The sequence below is a fragment of the Parus major genome, chromosome 7 (genome assembly GCF_001522545.3).
Source record: "Parus major isolate Abel chromosome 7, Parus_major1.1, whole genome shotgun sequence".
Classification (NCBI taxonomy): Eukaryota; Metazoa; Chordata; class Aves; order Passeriformes; family Paridae; genus Parus; species Parus major.
In genome coordinates, this window is record NC_031776.1 from 35,700,097 (window position 1) to 35,725,319 (window position 25,223).

Genomic DNA, 25,223 nt, shown 5'->3' on the forward strand with positions numbered 1-25,223 from the left:
ATGCAGTATTTTAATGTTTGCAAGGATAATTTTGGAAGTAACCCATGCTAGCTGAAGAAAAAGTACCCACTAAACCCCTTGGCGTTAGGAGTTAGAGCTGCTCTTCCCACTCTCTGTATTTCTACGAATGTGGTAAATAAGGACATTGTTTTTCTGTGAAAATAGATCTGGTTTGGCACTAGGAAATACATAAAAATAGCTGTTTTCTGGATGGATTGTGCGTCTCCAGTTTGTGTCCTGGCCTGAAGCTGCTCAGAGGCACCTTGGAGGTGATTGGAGTGGATTCCACCAGCAGAGTTTTCAATGAAAATTGGGGTTTTCTGTGCAGCTGAAGGGATGGTGCCTCCCTGGGGTGCTGAGGTTGGTCATTTCTGGGCTTGTCCATTTCTGTGTCCTCCCTCCTTCCTGTAATTCCAGTTTCATACAATCCCAGATTTGGAATCAAAGCCCATCTAGTCCCATCCCTGATGTGGGCAGGGGCACCTTCCACTATCTCAGGCCCCATCCAACCTGGCCTTGGACACTTCCAGGGAACCTGGGGCCTCCCCACCCTCACAGGGGAGAATTTCTCCCTAAAATCCCCTCTCCCAGTATGTTGGAGCTGTGTCCCACTATTCAGGTGCCCAACACAAAACACTAAAGCTGTTTTGATTTCTTTTTTGGGCAGTGATAGAACATTGTGCACTGCACTCTCCTGAAGCTGTATTAGTGACCCACACTCCCAGATTTGCTTTAATTATTCCTGTGGAAGTGCCAAAAGAGCAGGAAGTGCTGGACTGTGAGAAGTGTCCGCTAAGGTTTGGGGTTTTGAGATTTCCAGGGAACAGATGGTTTAAAGGCCTACTTTCTAAATGTGGAAACTGGGACATGTTCAGAGTGGTTTTTCTTTTAGCATTTTGCCTTTTTTTTGCACTCGCTTCATGCATCTGCTGGGTTTCAAATGTGGATTTTTATAGCTCTCATTAGCGTGTATTTACTCAAAATCAGCTTGGAATCCACATCTTGTAGGGAACTTAGAGGGAAAAGTGACATTGGACTTGATACCACCCTTCTTGGATTTTTTATCGTAACTATTTCACACAACAAGAGTTCATCACTTGCAGAAAAAGCACATTGTGGCAATGTTTTTTTTTAGTTTGTTTGTGTTTTTCTCCAGCACTAAGCCTTGCCCAGCAGGTGTAAAATGTTCTGATTGTTAAACAACGTGTGAATGTCAGGACATGCTGTTGCTTTCCTGTATTATTAATGGTTGTTAATCCACTTCTTGCTCCAGAAAAGGGAGAGTCACTCCTTTGGAGCAGATTTCTGTTGACTTCCAGCAGTGGTGTAACCTGTTTAGTAGAAATTGTGCTGGATTTTCTGCCTGTTTGCATCAGTTTTGTGTTTATTAAAAATCAATCCTCTCTTGGCTGTTGCTGCATGGGAAGTCAGTTTTGATTTGGATAATTGATAGACCTCGCTCAGGTTCATCTTAAACTGAGGAAGTGCATGAATTCAAAGTTGCATATAATCATTATATGCATTATAATTACAGACAATATAACAATTATTATTACAGTTACAGGCCTAAAAGTGATTTCTTTGTGAAGTTCCAGTTTTCCTGCATGGCTGAGTAGGGAATGTACAGGTGAACACATTAGAACCACCAGAAATTATGAATTTGGGGTGATCCCCAGTGTTGTCTGTAAGACATATTCAAGCATTATTATTTTAAAATAATAAGGTAATCAAGGATTTGCAAAATTCCTGTGTTCTGAGGGAATGTAGAGTTTCTGCTGCAGTTTTTCAAGTGTAGAGAAGCAAATTTGGATGTCAAGTGTTCTGCAGTAGCAGGGTTGATCCTGGAGTCCTCATCTTTCAGGATCAGCTCTGTGGAATCTTGTTGAATGGAATAAACTCTATTTTTCTTTGATCTTTCTGGACAATTTAAATGAATATCACTCCTCAGCCAGACAAGTGAATTTTGTGAGTAAAACTGATCTTGGACAACACTCTCAGGCACAGGGTGGGATTGTTGGGCTGCCCTGTGTGGGGCTAGGAGCTAGACTTTATCCTTGTGGGTCCATTCCAGCTCAGAACATTGTAAATTTCTCTTTAAGATAGGATTTTTACATTAATTTCTGGAAGAAATCTGTTTAATTTTAGTACTCGAGGTGTGGAGAGCAACCAGTGCTATTTTCTCTATCCATGTGAGGGGACTTTTCCCACCATTTGTCTGAGGAGAGATTTTTTCCCACATTCTTTTGGCCTTGTGGATCCATTCGAGCTCAGGACATTGTAAATTTCTCTTTAAACTAGGATTTTTACACTAATTCCTGGAAGAAATCAATTTAATTTTAGTACATGACATAAAGAGAACATGGTGGTGTTTTCTCTCATGAGGCAACTTTTCCTGCTACTTTTCTGAGGATGGTTTTTGCCACATTCTTTTGACCTTGTGGGTCCATTCCAGCTCAGGACATTCTAAAATTCTCTTTCATCCAAGCTTTTCATGTTAATTTCTGGAAGAAATCTGTTTATTTTTAGTACATGAAAAACAGAGAGCATGGTGATGTTTTCTCTGTCTTTGTGAGGTGACTTTTCCCACCATTTCTCTGAGGGGGACTTTTGCCATTTTCTTTTGACCCTTGTGGGTCCATTCTAGCTCAGGACATTCTAAATTTCTCTTTAAAATAAAATTTTTGCATTAATTTTGGGAAGAAACACATTTAATTTTAGTACACAAGGCATAGAGAGCAGCCGGTGGCGTTTCCTCGTGAGGTGACTTCTCCCGCCATTTCTCTGAGGGGGCTTTTTGCCATTTTCTTTTGACCTTGTGAGTCCATTCTAGCTCAGGACATTCTGAATTTCACATTAAACTAAAATTTTTGCATCAATTTTGGGAAGAAACACATTTAATTTTAGAACACAAGGCATAGAGAGCAACCAGTGGCTCTTCCTCCCTCCTCATGAGGTGACTTTTCCCGCCGTTTCCCTGAGGGGGATTTTTGCCGCTCTCTTTTGACCTCCTTTTCTTTTGAACCGTTTTCCCCGCAGCTGGTACGTGATAATGCAGATCTTCGTTGCGAGCTTCCTAAGCTGGAGAAACGCCTTCGAGCTACGGCAGAGAGAGTTAAGGCCCTGGAGAGTGCACTGAAGGAGGCCAAGGAAAACGCCATGCGCGACCGCAAGCGCTACCAGCAGGAGGTGGATCGCATTAAGGAGGCCGTGAGAGCCAAAAACATGGCCCGGAGAGCACACTCTGCCCAAATTGGTGAGGACATGGAGCTAAAGGGGCTGCCCACGTGCTTCAGGCTCAGGCTGGTGGCTGGGGGTTGAGTGGAGGGAGTAAAACACAGGGGCTGCTTCTCGTGTGCTGCGCAAGAATCTTCAAAGGCCTCGCTTTTTCATGGAATCTGCCCCACCTCGGGTTTAAAGAGGCTCTGCTGTTCTGCTGGGTAAATAAAGGGCATAATGGGTCTTGTGTGCCCTTCTAGTGACCTGAAAACTTGTCTCCTTAAATTAGTCGCTCACTTTCTTCCTCCTTCTCCCCCCACACGCCTCTCTCTGCTTTTATTCTTTCCCTGCCTTTCTGGACCTTGTCCCTTTCTCTTTCTTTGTCCTGATTACTCCTCTATGTGATTAAACTCCAAAAAAAAAATCTTCCTTTGTAATTCAGACATTGATATATCTCCGAGGCACAATGTAATGCCTGCATACAACAGAGGAACAGGGCAATTCTTGGAACAATTTGTTGGGATTGCTAAAGGATAATGGTTTAGCTGGAGATGACAATATTGGGGTATGAAATCCTGAGGGAGAATCATGCAGCACAACGTGTCACCTCCTGAATGCTTCCTCTTGTAGGGAGCCATCCAAGCTTTGTCTTGACATCATCTGGAATGGTGTAAATCTGACATAAAAAGTGCTTCACTGCCCACCAAGTGACTTCCCTTTGTTGCTAGACAGTCTGCAATCTTTGCAGATCCAATACATGTGAAGGTGGAAGGGCTCTGCCAGCAGGAAGAAGGATCTGCCAGCAGGAAAATCAGTGTATTTGTTGTTGGCTAAGGCAGGGAGTGCTGTGATCTGCACAGCTGGATTAGAAACCACGCTGCCAAGCACAGCTCTGAGCTAGGAAACAATGGGGTTTCCCTTGGAGGAAAAGGGGAGGTGGAAAGCTGAAATGTGAAAGCTGAAATGTGAAAGCTAAAATGTCTTGTTGGATCCCTCCTTTCCCTGTGCAGCTAAGCCCATCCGCCCTGGTCACTACCCAGCGTCTTCTCCGACAGCCGTCCACGCCATCCGAGGGGGAGGGATGTCCAACTCCAGCTACTACCACAACACCAAATAAACGAGAGGTAAGGCCAGAGTAACTTACTCACCTCTTCTCCCTCAATTCCCTTACATTTCATCTTGCTTTTAGGAGACTCACAGTATGTTTTTTTCCTATTTTTAGTAGTTGTTTGCTGATATTTACAATACTCATTAATTGAGTGCTTGTTAAGAGGCTTTGCCAGCTGCTGAGGAGAGGTTTCATTTTAATGACTTGGCACTTAAAAGTTTTTTAAAACCTGCTCTGGTAAATCTGGACCGAAATTCACACGTAGAGGTATGGAACTCATGTAGTAAAAGTACAATTCCATAGGTTCCTTCTGCCAGCATCATCTTCTGCTCTCTGTACCATGGATGTGTTTCCATGTTGGGGTATTCCAGCCTGGGATAGGGGTAGAGCAGTTGTCAGTGGCAGCAAGAGACATCTCCAAATTGGAGTGTCACCATTTGGCACACTTTGCACTTATAGCTCTCTTCATGAGAAAAGAAAACCTAAATATTTTACTTTAATTGCCAATTAAATTGCTTGAGGGTTTCTCCTAAGCAAAAGATGAGCAGCCTATTCCCAGGAGGCTGTTCCATGGACTCCATCCTCCTGTTTTTTTCTTTAAATGCTCATTATTGGTGAGATTTTATATCTGCGTTATTTTAGATGATCACTTTATGTCACAGACATGCCAAGAGCTGGATGGCAGCAAGTGGCTGTGAAAAGCAGCCTGGGGACAGCAAACTTGTCCCTCCAAGTCTGGCTTTTTGCCCTCCTTGAGGATTAATTCTGTCTCACGACTCTCTTCATGGTCTGTGGTCTCCTCAAGGCGTTCTTGGGGGTTTTTAGCTTTTTTTGGGGAATGTTTCATGTCAGGCTTGCATGCCAAGCATCCATCATGCCACACTCAAGCTGTTATTGTGCTGGGGGATTGTTCCTGCTCATTGTGTTTGCCATGAGCTTCCAGCAACAAATATTTCCTCTGTGGGTAAATTAGGGCAGGGCTTTGCTGAGTGGTTTTGTCCATTCTGGTCTGAAATTGGCTTTTCCACCTTACGAGTGAGGTGCCTCTGTCCATCTGCTTGACTGCATTCCCACCTCTGTGACCTGGCAAAGAGTGGAGTACAGAGCCTTGTCAAAGATTTCTAAACATTTCTTGTAACAGCTACTCTGAGGGGAAAAAGCTGCCACCTGCCTCAAATTCATGCACCTTTAATTTACCAACTGCAGTGAAGTGAAAAGTCAGACTCCAGGCAGGCCACACGTGTCAAGTGAACAACTATAGATAAATAAAAGTTAATAATAAAACATTCAAACTGGATGGTTCTGTAATAACAAGAAATGATTGTGGAAGGCAAGAAAAAGCAATCAGGAGGCATAAAATTCCCACCAGATATTTCAGATACTGAGGTTTAGATTTGAGGGCTTTGGAGATGAGCAGGTTCAGGCCATGTTGCAGAAGAGTCCCAGGGAAAATGAGGCTGGAGAAAAAGGTGGAATATTTCAGGAGAAACTGAATAAAGTTACAGACTTGGAGTTTCTGGAAAAAAATAGGAAAAATCTGAAAATCAAATGGCAGACCTACAGGTTGGAATGAAACCATTTCCACCATGTGTTCTAGATTTTTTGCTCACATCCAGAATTAAGTGTGGAAGGTGTAGTCTAGGAAGTGACTGGAGAAGGTCAGTTCTCCTCAGTTTTGGTCCTTTAGGCAAGAATTTTATTGGCAAATTCCAACTGTTTGGCTGCCAAAATTGGGAATATCTGAGTAATCTGAATTCTGAGCTTGGATGGAAACGCAGGGGTCTGAGTAAGGGTGTTAGTAAAGGTGCTACCAGTGCAGGGAAAACTTCCTCCAGATCATTTCCTGATTATTGATGAGACATTCCTGTGCTCTGCAGAAAGTTATTCGGAGTGATGCAGTTCTACCCAGCTGAAACTAGAACAAAACTTTCTTTTATAGTCATTTAACAGCAGAGAAATAAAATTGAGGTTCCTATTTCAACATTTGCTGAGGGAAGATTTATCTTGTGTTCATTCATTATTCACCATAAAGATAAAAGACACTTAGTGCTGTTAGACTGGTCAGTGGTTATGATTGATGGACCCAGCAGATGGAAGAGAAAGAAATGTGGCTTTTAATAAAATGTGCTTGTCTAATTTGCATATATAAAAGTATACAGTATATTTGTATAATATTATCATGATATTATATATAAAATATTTTTGATAGTTCTCAAAACATTTTATATATGTGTGTATATATCAGGAAAAATCTCTGTCAGGAGACAGAGAACAGAAGGATTGGCTTGAATTTGTATTTTTTCATCCTTTTGATTTTATAATTTTCAAACTCCCCTGCTGTTACTTTTTCCCCTTATTACATGAGATAAACACACACCAGCTCTTCAGCACATCCAATGAGCCAAGAGAAAAACCCCATTAAAGGAACAGAAAATTAAAGGTGGGGGGAAAAAGAAATAAATTCAGACCTTTAGACAGTGTTTGGGTGAGACATAATTCCAGGCTTCTCCATCAGGACAATTGGCTCATTTTGTGAGACCCAAATTCCGTAATTTTTTTAACGTGACTGCGGATTCATCTCTTTGGTTGCTGCCCGTCTCATTTGGGTGCTCTGCTTTCTAATCCCCCAAATCCACTGATTTTCCTTCCCTTTCTCGCTCTCTCTGGCAGGTCAGTTCCACTTAGCATGTTAAGGACTGTCATTAAGTCACATTAGTTTCTTTTTTGCCCCTCTCCAACCCGGTCCACGTCCTGTCCACCCTGCGCTTCCCACGGCCGTCGGCGATGCCCCGCTCCAGGTACTCCGAGCTTCGTAGGATCTCCACGTGTACAGAAGTGTCCAGCTCAGCTCCTCCAGATCCTTGTACAATGTCTGGAACATTCCCACCTCAGTAAGGATGATAGGGAGTCTGCCACTCCGAATTCCACGACCCCTTGGCGCTGCTTAGGTTGGGGCTTCTCCACTCAGAGCGATGCTTTGTTTCTTTTCCGAGTCCTCCGTTGGCATCGGTAATTCCCGACTTCTGGCATCAAGGAATTAATTATTCAATGACCAAGTGCCATCAAAGGCAGGTGATTGTGCTCTGTCATGACTGATTTCCTGTATAATATACATATTATTTTATATTTTTAGGGGATGAAAATGTGCTGCTATGTGGTTTAATTTTACTGCTTAACATTTTCAGAAGGAAATTTCCCCAAAGAACCATTTGTAATATCCTGATTTAAAAAAAAAAAAGGAAAAAAAAATATCTTTGGACTGTATAAAATAACCTTTATTGCAGTACCTGGTAAAGAATAAATGGGATGCAGAGAAATCTGTTAGTATAGACCTAGGATTTGAAGTTTGGTAGTTCCATGAATTTATCTGTGTGACCTGTTTTAAAATTAAGCTCCTATTTCCGTGTAGTTCTCCCTACAGTGGTGGGTTTTCCTGGAGTGGGATGGCTTAGCCACACATTTGTAAGAGTTGTTCCCTAGGAATTTTTGAAGGATTTCAGAATGCTGTGGAAATCTCACCTTGGAAAATCTGACAAGCATCTCCCCCCCTCCCCCTTTCCCCAGACAAGCCCTGATCTGTTCACACCGGAATTCAGATCCCGGAGGGAACAGTCCCATCCCAGAACAAAGGAAAATAAAATCCCCCAAACCCTTCCTTAAAAAAATCCAGAAGGAGGTGAGAGTTGTACACTCGAGCTGTCCTTTGCAGACAAAATCTGGGAATTTTTTTGCTGGGATGTGAGGAGCACATTGCCAGGGGAAGGGAATGTCTTTCTAAGCCACTCTGTCCACTCATCCTATGGAAGATCTGCTTTGTGCTCCAGAGGGAAGGAAAAGCCTTCCTTGGATCTCTCAGACAGCAAATTTCCATCTTCCCAGCAAGGGGGCACTGGAATTGCTCTGAGAAGGTTCTGCTGGCAGGCAGAAGGTGCTGCTCCTCCTCCTCTTCCTCCCTCCCTCCGCATCTCCTGGGGCAGGTGGGACTCCAGGAAGCCGGGATTCCAGGAAGGCTCCAGGAATCTGGAATTCCAGGAAGGCTCTGTAGCCCTCTGGTCTTCTTTTGCAGAAGTCTGCTCTTCTTTAATTTGAGATTGATTGGGATATTTTTTTTATTATTTTTTTTTAATTTCTGAGTGTGTAGGTGTAGAACTCTTCAGTTCCATAGAGAGTTTTGGAAGATTGTGAGTTGACTTTAGATGTTTTTTTTCTACTGAAATTAGGGTGTTGCAAAGTAAGTTGAACTTAATTTAACTGGTTTTGTTTTTTGATTTTTTGTTGTTTTTTTTTTTTAATGTTGCACTATTTTGGGAGAGCATTTTGCTAAACATATTTAATGAAGTTGCAGATTTGCATGTATTTAATTTATTTTGTATTTTCCAAAGTTTTATATTTTCTTTCGTTACGTGCATGTGCACTGCCAGAAGAATGAACTGTGAACTTGCCATATGCAATCTTTAATAAAATCACTAACTCAGAACTACTCTGTGCTATCTTACCAGCTGGTCAGAGCTGAGGTTTCTACTAGGAATTAATAATCCTCTTGTTTCAGTTCTAGGAAAAGATCCCAAGCTTATTTGCTGTCGAAGATTTTTGTACTGTAGGCAAACTTTGTGTTGCATCTCTCAGAGTTCGGGATGGAACTCTATTGTAAATGCAGACACCAAAAAAAGGTCTGGATTCCTCAAGGCATCACCAGGAATTTTTTTGGGGACAGCTCTGCCAGCTCCCTGCAGCTTGAGGGAGAAGTGAACTCGGACATCTCTTCCTCGTGCTGGTGCTGATCAGCCAGTCAGTGCCACCAGCAGCAAAAGGAGGAAGTTTCTCCAAGTTCCCTTTTACACCAAGGCTGCAGGAGCACTTCCAGCAATGCCCCAAAGATGCCTTAGGCTAAAATCCTCAAAATTAAACACCTGAGAGATTCAATAATTGGAAAGGATGAATTCTCAGTTGAACATACTCTGCTTGTATCTATTTTTATTTTTGAAGCCTATTTTAATTAGGCGACTTCAGTTTGTATCGCGTGTTGTATATTCAACTTTTGTACCATTTTTAAGGCTTTCACATTTTATATCTGGAAAGGAAAACCACACATCTGCTCTGCAGAGATCAGAACCTGTCTCTTGCTGTTTCCCGACCCTATCTTCCTTTCTTTGCTCTTTGAGTGTTGTGTTCTATTTATTCCAGGCTCATTTTTAAAGTTGTGGTTTGTACAGCGCAAGTGAAATTTCACATCTAAAAATGTCATGCATGGGAAAAATTGGGTTGGAAATACCATTTCTGAATGGGAAACGGATTTCAGATGGAACTAAAGTGCATATTGTTCTTTTTGCTAGTAATTAAAAAGTATTTCTGGCTCACTTGAGCTTCTCTTAATGATATGTTCAAATATCTTGTGTTTGTCCTTGAGTTCACGTTTCATCGACTTGTTTTCTGGAAAGCAAGGAAAGTTTTAAGCTTGGAAAGATCTTGGCTGATGCATTTTTAAGTTTTGTATTAAACTCAACAAGGGTGAGAGTTGGATTATCCTGAAGATACTGAAAACTTAAAAATAAGTCACCAAAAAAAATTTTGCTACAAGAATTCCTGCCCGCAGAGCCTCGAGTAGCTTTACAATTTCACTTTATAAAGCCTAACGGACTGAGATGCACTTTTGCCTGAAATCTTTATAAATCGTAGGATCATGGAGTGGTTTGGTTGGAAGGGATTTTAAAGATCAGCTGATTCCTCCTTCCACTATCCCAGGCTGCTCCATGCCCCAGTGTCCAACCTGGCCTTGGATATTCCAGGGATCCAGGGGCAGCCCCAGCTTCTCTGGGCCCCCTGTGCCAGGGCCTCCCCACCCTCACAGGATTCCTTCCCAATATCCCATCCAGCCCTGCCCTAAGGCTTGAAAATAAACAAAATCAAGAATTTTCATTTGAACACGGTTTTATCTGAAGGATTGTTAAAACAACAGCGATGAAGGTCCAAAAAGAAAAGGGCTCATCCGATCCCCATTGCTGGAGGAGAAATACCTCACATAACCATGACTGAAGTACTCCTCCACAGAGGGGGGGAATAAAAAGTGGGCAGGATAATCTGAATCTCCCCTTGCTTTGACTTTTGTCCTCACTGTGCCTGTAGGAACCGCGCCGTGCACCGGCACCATCCGCTGTGCGGGATGGCAGCACCGCTCCACCGCCGCCCCGCTGGCTGTGGGGGAGCCACGGGGCTGAGGCATCCTGTAGATTTATCCCTGTCTAGTTTGTAAAGTGTGTAACGTGTACTGCAGATGTGTATTCTCTGGGCTCTATGTATCTTTACAGTAGTGTTCAATTTAGGAGAAAAAAAAGAAAAACAAACAAAAAAAAAAAGAGAAATAAATGGTGGACACGTTTTGCTGGTAACAAGGGGAAATTTTTTTTTTTGCCATTGCATCAAATGATGCTGAACTGTATTAAACTCTTGATAGCAGACCTGAACCCTCCTCCTCCCCCCCCAGCCTGTGGAGAGAAGTCTTTTATCTTCGTGCTGAAGTTCTGTCGGAGATGGATGGATACACTGGCAGACTGCATGATGTATCATTCGAAATCCGTTACAGTGGAAAATAAAACTGAACTGAACTCTGCCGTGTGGGCCTGGTGTGACACGGGACAGGACACTGACAGCTCTCTGGGACAGGGACAGCACCCAGGGAACGCCTGGATGGAGCTGGGCCAGACTTTGGGTGGGCACCAGAGCAAGATTCTTCCCCCAGAGGGTGCTGGCACTGCCCAGGCTCCCCAGGGAATGGGCCTGAGGCTGGCAGAGCTCCAGGAGAGCTTGGACATCGCTCCAGGGATGCCCAGGGTGGGGTTTTGGGGTGCAGGGCCAGGAGCTGGATCCCTGATCCTGTGGCTCCAGGATATTCCCTGATTCCATGAATGACCCATTCAGTGGAACCACACTCCAGAGCGGCCTTAGTCCATTCTCTGGATTTCAGCTTTCCTTCTAAACCTGTAGAAAATGAAAAAATCCCAGACTGGTTTGGGTTGGAAGGGACCTTAAAGCTCATCCCATTCCACCCCTGCCATGGACAGGGACACCTTCCACTATCCCAGCTTGTTCCAAGCCCCATCCAGCCTGGGATTGGACCTGCCAGGGATCCAGGGGCACTAATTAAAAAAGTTGGGTGACTGGGGAATGAAGAGAGCAGAATCTTCAATATTTTTAATAAATAATTTCATCATCTCTACTACCCCTCCACAGATATATTCCTCCTTCTTCGTTTTCATTAGCCTGGAGGATGTCAGGGAGACTCTTCCACTTCCCTTGTGCATATATTTCCATTTTTATAGGAATATTACACTCACTTTATGAAATGGAGTAGAAGTTCGTGTGTCCTTACCACTTCCCTAAAGTCATATTTGGGAGCTTTAGAAACAGCTTATTTCCAGTAATTATTACTCTGAGCATTTCTCAATTAAATCATAACTTTTCTCCTCAGCAAAGCAAGTTCTGGGCACTCCAAAGTTTCTGTAGGAATGGCTTGCTCTCTTTAATTTTCTTTTCTTTTCTTTTTTTTTTTTTTTTGCTGCTGAGTAGACTCCTAATGAGGATTATGTGGGTTTTGCACCATAAAAACAGCACTTAGAAATTAGTCCAGTAAAATTTGAAGTCGGTTATTAAAAGTAATGAATAAATTTTGGACTGTGATACATTTCGGTTTCAGTGCATAAATAAGAGGCATTTCCTCACCCTCCGAGAATCTCCTGCAGGATGAGGATGGCTCCACCCGGGAAGAAGAGGCTTTCCAGGGTAGATGGTTTATATTAAAGAGAGCAGATGGGAAGTCCAAACATTCCCCACAAATCCTGGAGAGGAAGGCAAACACTGCAGGGTGCCAGAGCTCTTTCCATGAGTCAAAAAAGATTCACCCTTCAAGATCTCCTCGATAAAGCTCATGCCTGGAGGATGAACTCAATTAGACAGCAGACTGTTTGCAAGTGCATCCCTACAATTTCGTTTTCGGAATGTGGGATTGCAGCAGTTAATTAACTCCATGAAAAAAAGCACAAATTATCCAAGATCCACCTTTCGCAAGAGCGCAGCGAAAACAAAGGAATGGGAGCGGCATCCCTAGAAAAATACTCACGGCAAGGCTGCCGCTATTGATTCAAACACTTCTTAGCTCAAACTGAAACACTTTAAATTTCTCTTCCAGCAGAGCTGAGCCCAAGGCAAGCTGCATTTATCCCAAAATGAGGATATTCGGTAGTTCGGGATCAAGACCGCTGGTGGTCACCTTGGTGCTCTCTCCACGCGTGGGTCCCGGGGCAGGGTGGATTGAGTTCCAGGGATCCCCGGGAGGTTGGGGAGCCGCCCCCCGAGTCCCCGCAGGTGTCGGGGTCCCGCCCTGCCCGCAGGTGCCACCGCCCCGGGGGCGGGCACGGCGTGTCCGAGCCGCCCGCTCCGCCCCGGCCCCTCCTCCGCCGGCCCCGCCCGCACGGCCGGGGCCAACATCCCGCTGTCCTGCTGTCCTTCTGCTCCCGTGTCCCACTGTCCTTCTGCTGCCGTGTCCTGCTGTCCCGTGTCCCGCTGTCCCGGCACGGAGGGTGAGTGCGGGGAAGGGGGCCGGGAGGGGAGCGTGGAGCGGGTTCGGGGCTGCGGGTCCCGCTCTGCTGCTCCAGGTGATGCTGAGCCGCATCCAGCCCCGGCGGGAGCGGGCACAGCCAGGGGGCTCCGGAATTTGGGTGTCCCCAGCCCCACGGGGAGTGGGAAGTGACACCGGAATTTGGGTGTCCCCAGCCCCACGAGGAGTAGGAAGTGACACCGGAATTTTGGTGTCCCCAGCCCCACAGGGAGTGGGAAATGGAACTGGAATCTGGATGTCCTCTGCCCTATGGGAGTGGGAAATTGCTTCAGAATCTGGGTATCCCCAGCGCCACGGGGAGTGGGAAGTGACACCGGGATTTGGGTGTCCCCAGCCCTATGGGAGTGGGAGGTGGCTCCGGAATCTGGGTGTCCCCAGCCCTATGGGAGTGGAAGGTGCCACTGAAATCAGGGTATCTCCAGCCCCAGCGGTTTTGGGGAGTGGGAGCTGGCACCAAAAGAGGGTGTCCTCAGGCCTGCTGGTTTGGGGGGACAGGAGGTGGCACCAAAATCAGGGTGTTGGCAGCTCTGGTGGTTTGGGGAGAAGGAGGTGGCACTGAAAACCCTGGCAGTTCTGGGGAGCAGAACGTGGCACCTAAATCAAGGTGTCCCCAGCCACACAGCAAGCAGGAGGTGTCACCAAAACCAGGGTGTCCCCAGCAGCTGTGGCACTGGCAGGATGGAGCCAGGCTGTGGGAAGTGCTGTGTGTGCAGCGTCAAGTGCCTGGGACCCAATTCACAGCCTGTGTTTAACAGGTCCCTTGTAAAAGTGCAGTTATTACACATCTCCTGATGATTATAGAGCTGTAAAAAGAACTGGGCTCTGTGTTCCACAGGTGTGGATGCCAACCTCGGGCTCTTTAGCAGTGGGGCTTCAACCTAGGAAGTGACAGAACGCAATAAAAATGTACTTAGTGCAGCAAAAACTGTGAGTGAAAAACACAGTCTGCCCACCGTGAAGGCTGCAGAGGGATTTGGATAAGGGCCTGGAGTGGCAGGACAAGGGAGAACGGCTTCCCACTGCCAGAGGGCAGGGATGGATGGGATATTGGGAAGGAATTCCTCGCTGGGAGGGTGGGCAGGCCCTGGCACAGGGTGCCCAGAGCAGCTGTGGCTGTCCCTGGATCCGTGGAAGTGCCCAAGGCCAGGTTGGACAGGGTGTGGAGCAGCCTGGGATAGTGGGAGATGTCCCTGCCATGTCAGGGGGTGGATTGGGATGTGTTTAAGGTCCCCACAAGCCAAGCCATCCTGTGATCCTATAAAATCCTATAAAAGCACATGAGCAGGTGCTGGGCTGACCCTGGCAGGTTGGGGAAGCGCTGCCTTTAGCGTGGTGTTTTTCTCCAGAATGGACACAGGCTTCTGGTAGCTATTCCCAATATCCAGCTGCATATCCTTGTGCTGAATCAGGCTGTAAATCCCTTGGAACAACAACAACCAGCAGTGTTGGGGGGATTGTGTGGCTGGTGGGCACTGAGGGCTCGCTTCTGCACGAGGCCCTGGTGCTCTGCTGATGCAGGGAATGGAAACAGTCCTGGGCTCGAGGAGCACACGTGGTTCACCCAGCTAGGACTGGTTTGCAAGACCCAGCTGGTTGATTCCTGAGGGCAGTCTCAGGGAAATGGGATTGTGTGATTTCCCATCTGTCAGAGGGTAACGCAGCAGAGATCAGAGCAGTTGCAGAGCCATGTGCTGCAGCCTCCTCCAGAAATGCCATGCTGGTAATCCCAGATGCTCAGAGAATGAGTCAAGTTTCTCTCCCTCAATAAACACGGTTTTGTTTAAAATCATAAAATATTAAGTGTTTAGACCTCTGTTTCTTCAGGTCAGTTCTAAACCTCTTAAGTTTTAAAGCTTCCTCCATGACTTTGGACCTCCCCATTGTCACACCTCTGCTTGGACAAGTTTTTAAGAAAAGGACAAAAAGATTAAAAGGTTTGTGACGACAGAGGATCGAGTTTGAGAACACATAGATCAGCTCAGAGAAGGAGAATTCAGCTCTGATTCTGTCCCCATTTTGCGTGCCTGTGTCCCCTTGCCCAGCCAGGCCCTGTACCTGCAGTGCAGGTGAATTCCAGAGGTAATTGCAGAGGGATGTTTTATGGCACGGAGCAAGGGAGTTGTCCAGGTTGTTGCACAGCTTGGTGATTCATCAACCTTTGCAGGGTGGTATTTTACTCTTCCAGTCAGCCCACAATTAACTCGGGTAGCAGAGTTCCACCTCTTCCCTCCGTGCCTTCCTTGCTTTAAGTCAATTAGTGCTTCCCAGCGTGATAATTGCTCTGCTCCCGCCAGTCTCATCCTCTCAGTGACATCCCTTCCAAGGGGATAATCTGCAGCCCTTTAGCCTCAGCCTGGCTCTGGCAGGGCGAATCTCTCTGAGCTTTGACATCGGGGTGATGTTCGCTGTCAGGAGCTGGGAGATGCCGTAATGGGCTGACACGGGACGGATCCCGCGCGCTGATCCTGGGAACGCTTGGGATGCGTTCCCTTTGTCTGGCAGGAGGAGGAGGAGGAGGAGGGAAAGCACGGCCAAGGTGGGGGAGATGTGGTCTCTGGGTCAGGGAGGTGATTGCCATTGACATCTCGAAGTGCTGCAAGGAAAAAATCCATCTTAGAGGAACCGGCGCCTTTCCTGCACCCTTGGGAGCTCCAAGGGAGAGACACCGGTGCCTTGTTAGCTCAGGGCTGAGGCAGGTTATCCCAATTGCTTCCTGCTTGGTTTTCCATTTCCCAAGTTCCAGGTGTGAGAGAAGAGAGAGGAAATATTTCCTTTTATCCTCTTTATATGGCTGTGGTAATTACGTAGGAGAATCCTGTCCAGAATCAGGAGATACAAACTCAGATTACAGAAGTCACCAAGTGGAATATTCCCAACCCACAGATGATTCCCTGTCTCTGCAAGATTCCCTACCCATGGTAGGGGCTTGGAACAAGATGAGCTTTAAAGGTCCCTTCCAACCCAAACCATTCTGTGATTAAAAGCTTTAAAAAGATTTGCTGCGTGAATTTTGATACCTCTGAAAATTCCCCTTTTTTTTCCCCCCCAAAGATTGTGCTCCTCAATATTTTAATTCCTTCCCTCAGATCCATTGGCTGGATCCTGTGGACTCAAAGGAAAGGAATGCTTCGGTTATTCCCGTGTGTGCCTCAAAGGCCTCCTGGATGAGGTGCATGTCCAACAGTTCAGAAGTGGTGAAAAGGCACCTCTGGTAGCTCCATGCCAAAAAACTTCAGAAGGAATTTCAGGTGGCAGCTTTCCTGAAGGATTGAGGCGGACTGAGTGATGCATGTGATGTTGGCAGTTATTCTTCCAGTAATTGCTGGGAGAATCTTTTAGTCTAAACCAGGAGGTTTCAGCTGGGATTTGCACGTGATTTGATCAGCAGGATGGTCATTCCCAGTGCCAAATGCTGAAGGCCAGGTTGGACAGGGCTTGGAGCAACCTGGGACAGTGGAAGTGTCCCTGCCCATGGCAGAGGGTGGAATGGGATTAATTTAAGGTCCCTTCCAACCCAGACCATGCTGGCATTCCATGATTTTAAGTGAGGGCTCAGGATAGCCGTTGGCATTCCTTGTTTTCTTGCTGTGACCCCGAGCAGGGAGCAAAAGTTACGATCCAACAAAATGAGATTGGGATTTCTTGCCTGAAGCCTTTTGATGTGCCTGGGTTGAACTGCAGGCTTTGGCGCAAATTCAGGGTAAAATGGTTTTCATTTGGGTTTTGTCTCAGCTTTGCTTTGATGTCCAAACAAATCTGAACTGTTGTGTGAAACCTGCTTGGAATAAATTTACAAACCCCATTGTTGTCATCTTACAGGTCTGGAAGTGGGACAGTCAAGGAATGAAAGCTGAGGTTATGTGTTAAAAAAAACCCAAAGAATCATCCTGGAATGGTTTGGGTTGGAAGGGCCCTTAAAGCTCATCCCATTCCCAGAAATTCTCCTGAAGTTTGTACAGGTGGCAGAGGTAGAGCCCAGCCCTGCCCTCACTGCTCTTCAGGGAAAATTGTGGTTTCTTGAATTTAGTGTTTCCACTCCTCAGCTCTCAATCCAGGGGAAGGTCCACTCCATCCTTCCTTTTCATCTGTCATTATTCTGCATTTTTTATAACAGGAGTGCACGTTAAAAAACAAAGTGGGATCAGATCCTTACAACAACAGGGTGAAAAATCAGGTGCATAAATAGATTGGACATTCTGCTTCTTCCAAATATTAAAACAGAATTATTCTCAGTCTCTTAATTAGTTTTGCCCATAAATTAGTATGTCTGTGAGAACAATTTTCTTTCCTATGTCAAAATACCCCTGTTTTCCTTTAAAGAAATGTTTTCCTTCCTCTTAGCCCAGTTAGACAATTATTTCCAAATTCTGGAGAAGCTAAGTCGGAAATCTTTAGGCCTGTACTGATTTATATGGATTGAGAACTAAGAGCAATTGTAGGAGCAGCCTTGCTTTATGTTTAAATGCAAGATATTGTCATTTTTAACAGACAAAAACCCTGGATGAAACACCATCTTTAGTGGTATGGTAACAATTCCTCCCGTGGCGGCTCCGGGGAACCTTCCATCCCTTAAATCCCCGCCGCAGAGTGCGGGGCTGAAGGTGTTTGGGGTTGGAAGGAGCCATCCCAGCCTGGCTGCTCCAGGGAGCTGCCTCTGGCTCTGGTGAATACCTGCTCCTCCAGGGCACCTTTCCACCCTCCCTTCCTCACCTGGCCACGTGAAGCAGCAAGCCAGACACCAGATTATCTCCCCAGCCCCGGGGATGTGCCCTGGAGGGTGGTGATTACCCTGCTCAGGAGTCTAAACACGCAGATGGGAGCACTTAGCGTCATCTAATCCCTTATTTTTTAATTTTTTTTGGGGGGAAAATGCTGCTCTGGTTTTGTCCTGATGTGAAGGAACCTGTTGCGGCAAATTGCGCTAATTCAGAGCTCGGCTTAATAGGCTGAAATGGAGCTAAAAGCTTTGGAGAGAAGTGAGGGCAGGAGCCTCGTGTGCCCCCACAGTGCCTCAAACCTTCTTCCCAGGGACTGCTTTGGCTTAAATTTAAAATTTTAAAAAACCCATTTAAGGCTGGACTTGAGGAGTTTTGGTGCTTTGGATGTGAAGAGTTTTTTTGTGTTAGGTGTGGGGTTGGAGAGTGTGGCTGTTCCTTCTTTCTGGCCGCTAAGAAAATCCATTTCATGGAATATCCTGAGCTGGGAGGAACCCAGAAGATCGTGGATCCAGCTCCTGGCCCTGCACAGACACCCCAAAATCCCACCCTGGGCATCCCTGGCAGCGCTGTCCAAACACTCCTGGAGCTCTGGCAGCCTTGGGAATGTGCTCATTCCCTGGGGAGCCTCAGCACCCTCTGGGGAAAAATCCTTTCCCTGAAATCCAACCTAAACCTGCCCTGGCCCAGCTCCAGCTGTTCCCTGGGTCACAGAGAGCAGAGATCGGAGCTGCCTCTCAGGAGGAAGCTCCAGGCTGGGCTGAGTCTCCTCCCTTCAGCCTTTTCTCCAGGCTGGACACACCAAGGCACTTTGTGGGGTTTTTTATGGCCATATTTTGGCTTTTTCTTTCAGAAAAAAGCATCAGGTGTGTGCTCAGCTCTGTTTTCTGGCTGGGATCATCGTTTTCCCTTGGAAGTTCACTGTCCCCATCTGTTGTGCCTGGCTGGGGTAATGAAACATCTTCCCAGGCTCATCCTGGTTTCTGTAATTCCCAGCTCTTTGTGGCTTGGATGCTGTAGGAAAATCCCCTCCTTGGCTCTTTCAGGACAGAGCAGCTGTGGCTGCCCCAAAATTGGAGTTTGTTCCCAGGGCAGGCCCTGTGCCCATCCTTTAAAACTAATCCTACACAACAAAAATCCAAAAATTCAGATTACAGAAGTTCCTCCCTCTTTGAGAAGGTTCAGGACATCTCATCCCCCTCATGTGGATGTGCAGTCAAATCAGAGGAGTCAAATTCATATAAAAATTAATTTTATGTATTATATATAAATATTATATCTTTATATAATACATAAATATATATTTACATAGATTTTAATATAATATATAATATATAATATATAGTATATAGTATATAGTATATAATATGTAATATATAATATATAATATGTAATATGTAATATGTAATATATAATATATAATATATAATATATAATATATAATATGTAATATGTAATATGTAATATATACCATATAATATTTAATGTTTAATATTTAATATATAACACATAATATTATAATTATAATAATTATAATATGTAATATTAATATTATTATAGAAATATATAAATAGAATTTAATATAGAACTTTTATATTATAAATACATAAATAAATAAAAATACAATTATATGAAACATAAATATATAAAATTTATAAAGATAATTGCAAATAATAATAATAAAAATATATAAAAGCACATATATTCTAAAAATAAAATTATTTTTATATAACTACATAAAAATGAATTTCAATGCATTAAGAAAATCCAGCAGCAGAGCTTCTGCAGAAGTCAGAGAATCAGAGTGTCCAAGGAAACCCAGGAGATCCTGGCACTGCAGCTGCTCCTCTGGGATATCAGTTTTTAAAACACCATGTGGGTGGAAGGGCTGGGGAATCTCCCCGTGCAGAGCCAATCCCAGCCTGGGGCTGCTTTCTGTTCCTCCTAATTATTTTATTTTTCTGAGATTATTGCAACACTGCCTGATATCAATCTGCTCTGATAACACTGGAAATCCACAGCACAGAAGGGAAAAAAATTCTTTCAGTTTCAGGAAGGACTTTTGCTGTGGGTTTTTATATTTAATTATCTTGTTTCTTTACTTCAGCATTTATATATATATATAAATTGTATCTATAACTTTTCAGAATTGACTGTTTGCCTTCATTTCTTCAAATGAAGAAACAGAAATTCCTATCTTTCCTTTCCTTCCCTGTAATTATTCTCACATTTGGAAAGATTTGTGAGACCCTTGGTGCCAAAAATTGGCACCAATGATCTCTAGTGGAGAAAACCTTAAAATAGGTGTTTATAATATTCATGAGGTATCAAAGAGCTGCAGATTTACAGCTGATCTGCACAGACTTGAAAATCTCTTTTCTGTGAGGCAATAAATGAAGTTAATAATTGCAGGACAATTAGAGCAGGAGAGTGATGTGTGGAGCGAGGTAGGATTTCTCCTTCGCTGCTCACAGGAAATGAGAGATTTGGGGTGCAGGGCCCTGAGTGTCCTTTGACCTGCACTCTCTACCACAGGTGGGTAAAATACTCCAAGTAGTAAGGTTTTGGTTGAAGCAAGCTGCTAATTTAGCTAAAATCTGCATTTTTTTATTGTTTTTTCCCCTTTTGGAGGGATGTCAGTGCCTCCCTGGAGTGCCCCAGGCTCTGGGAGCTCTGTGCTAAATCAAACTGGAATTTGGGGAATTCACCACCCCTGAGTGGTCTGGGCTGGAGAGACCTTCAGGATGATCCTATCCCACCTGGGACACCTCCCACTGTCCCAGGCTGCTCCATCCTGGCCTTGGACATTCCCAGGGATCCAGGGACAGCCACAGCTGCTCTGGGAATTCCATCCCAGCCTTTCCCCACCCTCCCAGCCAGGAATTCCTTCCCAATATCCCGCTCAAATCTCCCCTTTTCCAGTGGGAAGCCATTCCCTGTGTCCTGTCTCTCCATCCCTTGTAAACCATCCCTCTCCATCTTTCCTGCAGCTCCTTCAGGTGCTGGGAGGCCACAGTGAGCTCACCCCTAAGCTTCTCCAGGCTGAACATTCCCAACTCCCTCAGCCTTTCCTGGTGGGAGAGGTGCAGGAAGGTCCTTGTGGGTCCCCTCCTGCTCAGGAAGTTGTAACCAAACATGAAATTTTCTTGTAGCAGTTGATATTATTTAAGGATTTGTCTTGCAGAGAACCAAACCAGGTTTGATTCTCCACGTTTTTATTGTTTTTACCCCTCTGCACCCCACGGCGCCGTGTCCCTCCTCACCAGCTGCAATCACCCCTGGCTGTGCCATTGATTGTTTTGTACCAACTCCTCACATTTATTTCTCCCTCCCACCCACCTGCCAGGGCTGGGAACCTCAGTTCCTGAGCCATTGTGAATTCCCCAGGGAATGCTGGAGTAGCCTTGACTCCCTTTCCTGACCAAGCCTGACTCAGAAATGCCCTGGTGCTTTGACAAATGATGCTTGGCTGCTGGCAAAGTATTGTTTGCTGTGGTTTGGGGGCAGAGAAACAAATATATCACTTAAAATTCCCAGGAGAGGAGGAGAAGGCCTTTGCTCACGTATTTCCATGCCTCAGGATTTATTTTTCCCTGGCAGAACTTAGTGAACCCACCAAGGGCAAGCTCTGAAAAAGGATAACAATGAGATGTGGATTTCTGATACAGAGAAGTTTCTTTCCTCTTCTTCTTTTTACCAAAAGGCACACAGGGTAACTGAAGTCACATCAAATACTTTAAATGCGTTTTTGCTGGGTTATGTAACATATGAAAGGAGCAGAATTTGTCTTTCTGCATCAGAATTTGGTTCTTTGCGTTGACTGGAGCCAGCTGGGACAGCAGATCTGATCTGATCAAAGGCATTTTCCACTTCATTTCCATACCTTATCATGTCTTCCTCAGCAGTAAAACCTGAAGGTTTGGTTTTTCCAGAGAGGGGTTTTATTCAGGGAATGGTCAGGCATTGATGTGCTGCAGGGAGAGGATGAGTGGTTGCCTTGCATCACTTATTAAATCACTTTTTTTTTTTTTCTTTTTTTTTTTGTTATTTCTTAAATAAAGCATTTTTAAAAAGTTGCATTGCATGGACATCCCATAGTAATTGATCACCTGGAGCTCTTGCTTTGTATTTCGGCTACTCTTGGGTTTTCAAACCTCAAACTCTCACCCCTTCCTTGCCAAAAAAGGCCTTTCAAGGAATCCCTTTAGGAATTGCAGCTGTGGCACGCTGATATCAGCATGTAGGATTTTATTTTTGGTTTTTAAGCCTCCAGGTGTTTCTCCATCACTGACTGCACCCCGGTGTGAACGGTGAGTGTGGAACTGAAGGATCCCTTTGGTTTTTGGGACTCCTGGAAACCTCGTGCTTGGAGCACTGGGTGTTTTTGGGGGATCCTGCCTCCCCAAAAGCTGGGTGACAAAACGACTGGGATTGAAAGGAGCAGTGTTTTCCCTTCTTTTTCAAGAAGCCCAGGGCAAACAGCAGCTCCTCTGATGCCTTAATTGAATAAAAAACGCCCCAAGATTTAAACCATGGTTAAATCCTGCAGTGTGGCTCAGGTTTTAACCACGAGCCAGCAGCTGAAGCCAGAGCTGTGTAAAATCCCTGCAGGAATATCATGGGAGCAGAGGATCAGAAAGGATCAAGGCCACTTGGAGCTGGTTTTGAGGGTTCTTCTGCCGTGACAAAAACCTGTCCTGGGGTGTCCAACAGTGGAAAATGTCACTGGACACACAACTTGATTTATGAACGCCCTTTGTGTGCTGGGGAAGCACAACCAGGGCCAATCCTGGGGTTTGGAGGCTCAGTGGATGCCTTGTGGACAGTGCAGAGGTGCCCAGCAGATGATTTTTGTGCCCAGCAGATGATTTTTGTGCCCAGCAGATGATTTTTGTGCCCAGCAGATGTTTTTTGGCAGCACAGAGGGAGGAGGAAGCGTTTCCTCACCTTTCTTTGCTTGGGGAAGCTCTGCTTTAATTCTGGGAGGAGAATTCAGGAATGAGGAGGCAAAATCAGGTTTGGGGTTGACCTCAGGGCCTGGGGATCTTGGAAAGGATGAACTGTAGGGTTGTTCCAGTTGGTTACCAGGTTATGTTTAATCCAAAAATCCAGGATATTTCAGATATTTCTCTCTGGGTAATCACTCAGACTTGTTGTACATAATATTGCTAAGTTGCTTTTTTTCTGATTTTATGAATGGTGTTAGTCCACCTGGCTACTTTCATTGTGGAATTCTCTGGATGCTTGATGATTTTTTTAAAAATAGATAATGTTACTTCTAGGGTTTGATGATTTTAGACCCATATCCCCATTTTCTCTAATATTGCCAAAAATGTGGTGTTGTCTCTGTGAGGATCAGAGAGTCCAATCTGTTGCTCTCTTCCCACAGAAAGTTTCCTTTGTTGTGTGTGGATAGAAACCAATTTTTCTCCTCAGTTAATACCCAGCTAAATGCAAAATACATCTTTATTAAAAATCTGTTTCTCTATGTGTCCTCTTGAGTAGTTTGACCACCACAGTGAAGCAATTACACGATAAACTCTTTCAAAAAGAACGTTTAATTGCAGGAGGAATTTTTCCTTGCGTGCTTAGCTGCCAAAATAAAGGGAACTGAGATCTTCTTTGAATTGTCAGGGTTGTCTTAACTGGTTAAATCCATGTTTACGAGCTCGTCTGTGGTTAACCACCCCTAGATAAGATCATGGACTGTCTCCCTGTGAGTGTAACAGGTGAGGGTTGATGCTGCAATTCACATTTAAATCGCTTTGTGCTTTGATTTGATTTGATTTTTATTGATTTTATTTTCCCCTCTGTGGCTTTGAGAGGGATTTGGTGTTTATAAAGTGTTTTTATGAAGCCACTGTGGCTGGGGAGGGAATGGTTTGCCTTCCTGACACTGCCCCATTTTCCTGTGCTGCTTCCATTAAAAAAAAAGGCTGCAGTGGCTGAGGATAATGTGCTAAACCACATGTCTGGACACATGCGAGAGGTGAAACCTGAAACTTGGCACTTCAGACACTTTTTAAGTCAACACAGCTAAAAGCAGCCACAGCACAACTCTTGACTGTTCCTTAGTTATACAGAAAAGCAGAAAAAATCTCTTTCAAGCACTGCTTTCACCCCAGCTGTGACTGAAAGGCTTCTTTGGTTTTCTCTGGAGTTTATCAGGTGTTAAAAATACATATTATAATATAATATTATACATATTATAATATGTTGTACATATTATGATATTGGCTTTTTGTAAATATTAAAATGAATGTGATATGTATAAAGTGTTTATATTTAAATTATGTATAATTTAAATAATAAACAATAATAAAATAATATATATTATAATTTATTGTTATTTTATTTATATTTATTATATAAATATAATAAATATAAATATATTTTATATAAATAAATACAGATATTTTATATATATTATATAAATATAATAAATGTTATATATATTTTATTTTATTTTATTATTTTTATTTTTATTATATTTATAATTCAATTTTATTGTATTATATTTAATAAATATATATTTAAATATTATATTTTTATATTATAATAATAATTTAAATATCTACTAAATATGTAGTAGAGTTCTGTTTTTAAGGGACAATCCTTTGTGCTCTCTTGGCTGAATGCAGAGACACCAGGCCATATCTGTAAATTTTACTTTATTTTATATCCTAAATATATTTCTATTAAACTTTTAAATTATGTATAAAATATGCAAACCTGGTTTTTCACACCAGGTACAAGTGAGATTTGAGCTGGAGCATTTGGCCTTTGCCACCAGGGTCGTGTTTTATTGCCAGTTGTTTTACACCAGGAAATCACAGCGAGTGAATGTATGTCTGTGTCTACAGACTGAAGGATTGTTTAAAATTTATATAGAAATTGAGCATAAAATCTGTTAAAAAAATGAATTACCAGCAGTCAGATTAGGCAGGCAGATGAGGACACCAGAGTGGAGCCCATTGCAGGTTGTTCTGCAGAAGAAATCTGAAAAATAATAAAACTTTACAAGCGTGGGGTAAAGTTCTGATGTATTTCCATTTGAAACTGGCATTTAAATCAAGGATTTTGTTCTGAGCACCTGGAGGATTCGATTTTCCCCCCAAAAGAAGGCAGGAATAGGAATTGTGGTGTCTTTCATTTTCATCTCTCCACTTGCTTGTAGCTTTTTGATCTTTTCTTCGTGTACTTTGCCAGATAATTCGATTCAGGCTGTGCACAGGATTTACATTTCTTTGGTCAGCCTCAGCACCTGATTTCCAGACAGAGGAGGAACAGCTGGACTGGGATCTGTTCCATAATCCCTGGTTGGAAAATGCTCCCTCCCATGGGATGGGGATAATAGTGGGGTTGTTTTTATTTTTAAAGGTTCTGCCCCACTGAAAACTCGAGGTTGAGACCTGCAGAAAATTGACTTCTTTGGAGCTACTGAAGGAGGAGGTTCTGCTCTCCTGGCTGAAGCAAAATTCATTTATTTCTGTATTAATATGGGATAAATCAATCCAAAAAGCACAAATCTTTTGAGGAGCAGATGGAGGAGCTGGGAAGGGGCTGGAGAATT

The 25,223-nt window shown here is 44.0% G+C and overlaps 2 protein-coding genes across 2 annotated transcripts in view; both read left to right on the forward strand.

Moving 5' to 3' along the window:
• The window catches only part of KIF5C (kinesin family member 5C), a 66,280-nt gene extending 55,354 nt beyond the window's left edge, over positions 1-10,926 (forward strand). Inside the window, exons 24-26 of the mRNA XM_015634826.2 lie at positions 3,037-3,253; positions 4,227-4,340; positions 6,995-10,926. Coding sequence (XP_015490312.1) covers positions 3,037-3,253; positions 4,227-4,333 — 324 coding nt within the window. The 3' untranslated portion in view covers positions 4,334-4,340; positions 6,995-10,926. The remainder of the gene's footprint in view (positions 1-3,036; positions 3,254-4,226; positions 4,341-6,994) is intronic.
• Positions 10,927-12,785: 1,859 nt separating this feature from the next.
• LYPD6B (LY6/PLAUR domain containing 6B) overlaps positions 12,786-25,223 on the forward strand; it is a 45,132-nt gene continuing 32,694 nt past the window's right edge. Inside the window, exon 1 of the mRNA XM_015634114.1 lies at positions 12,786-12,897. The gene's annotated coding sequence lies outside the window, so the exon portion shown is untranslated. The remainder of the gene's footprint in view (positions 12,898-25,223) is intronic.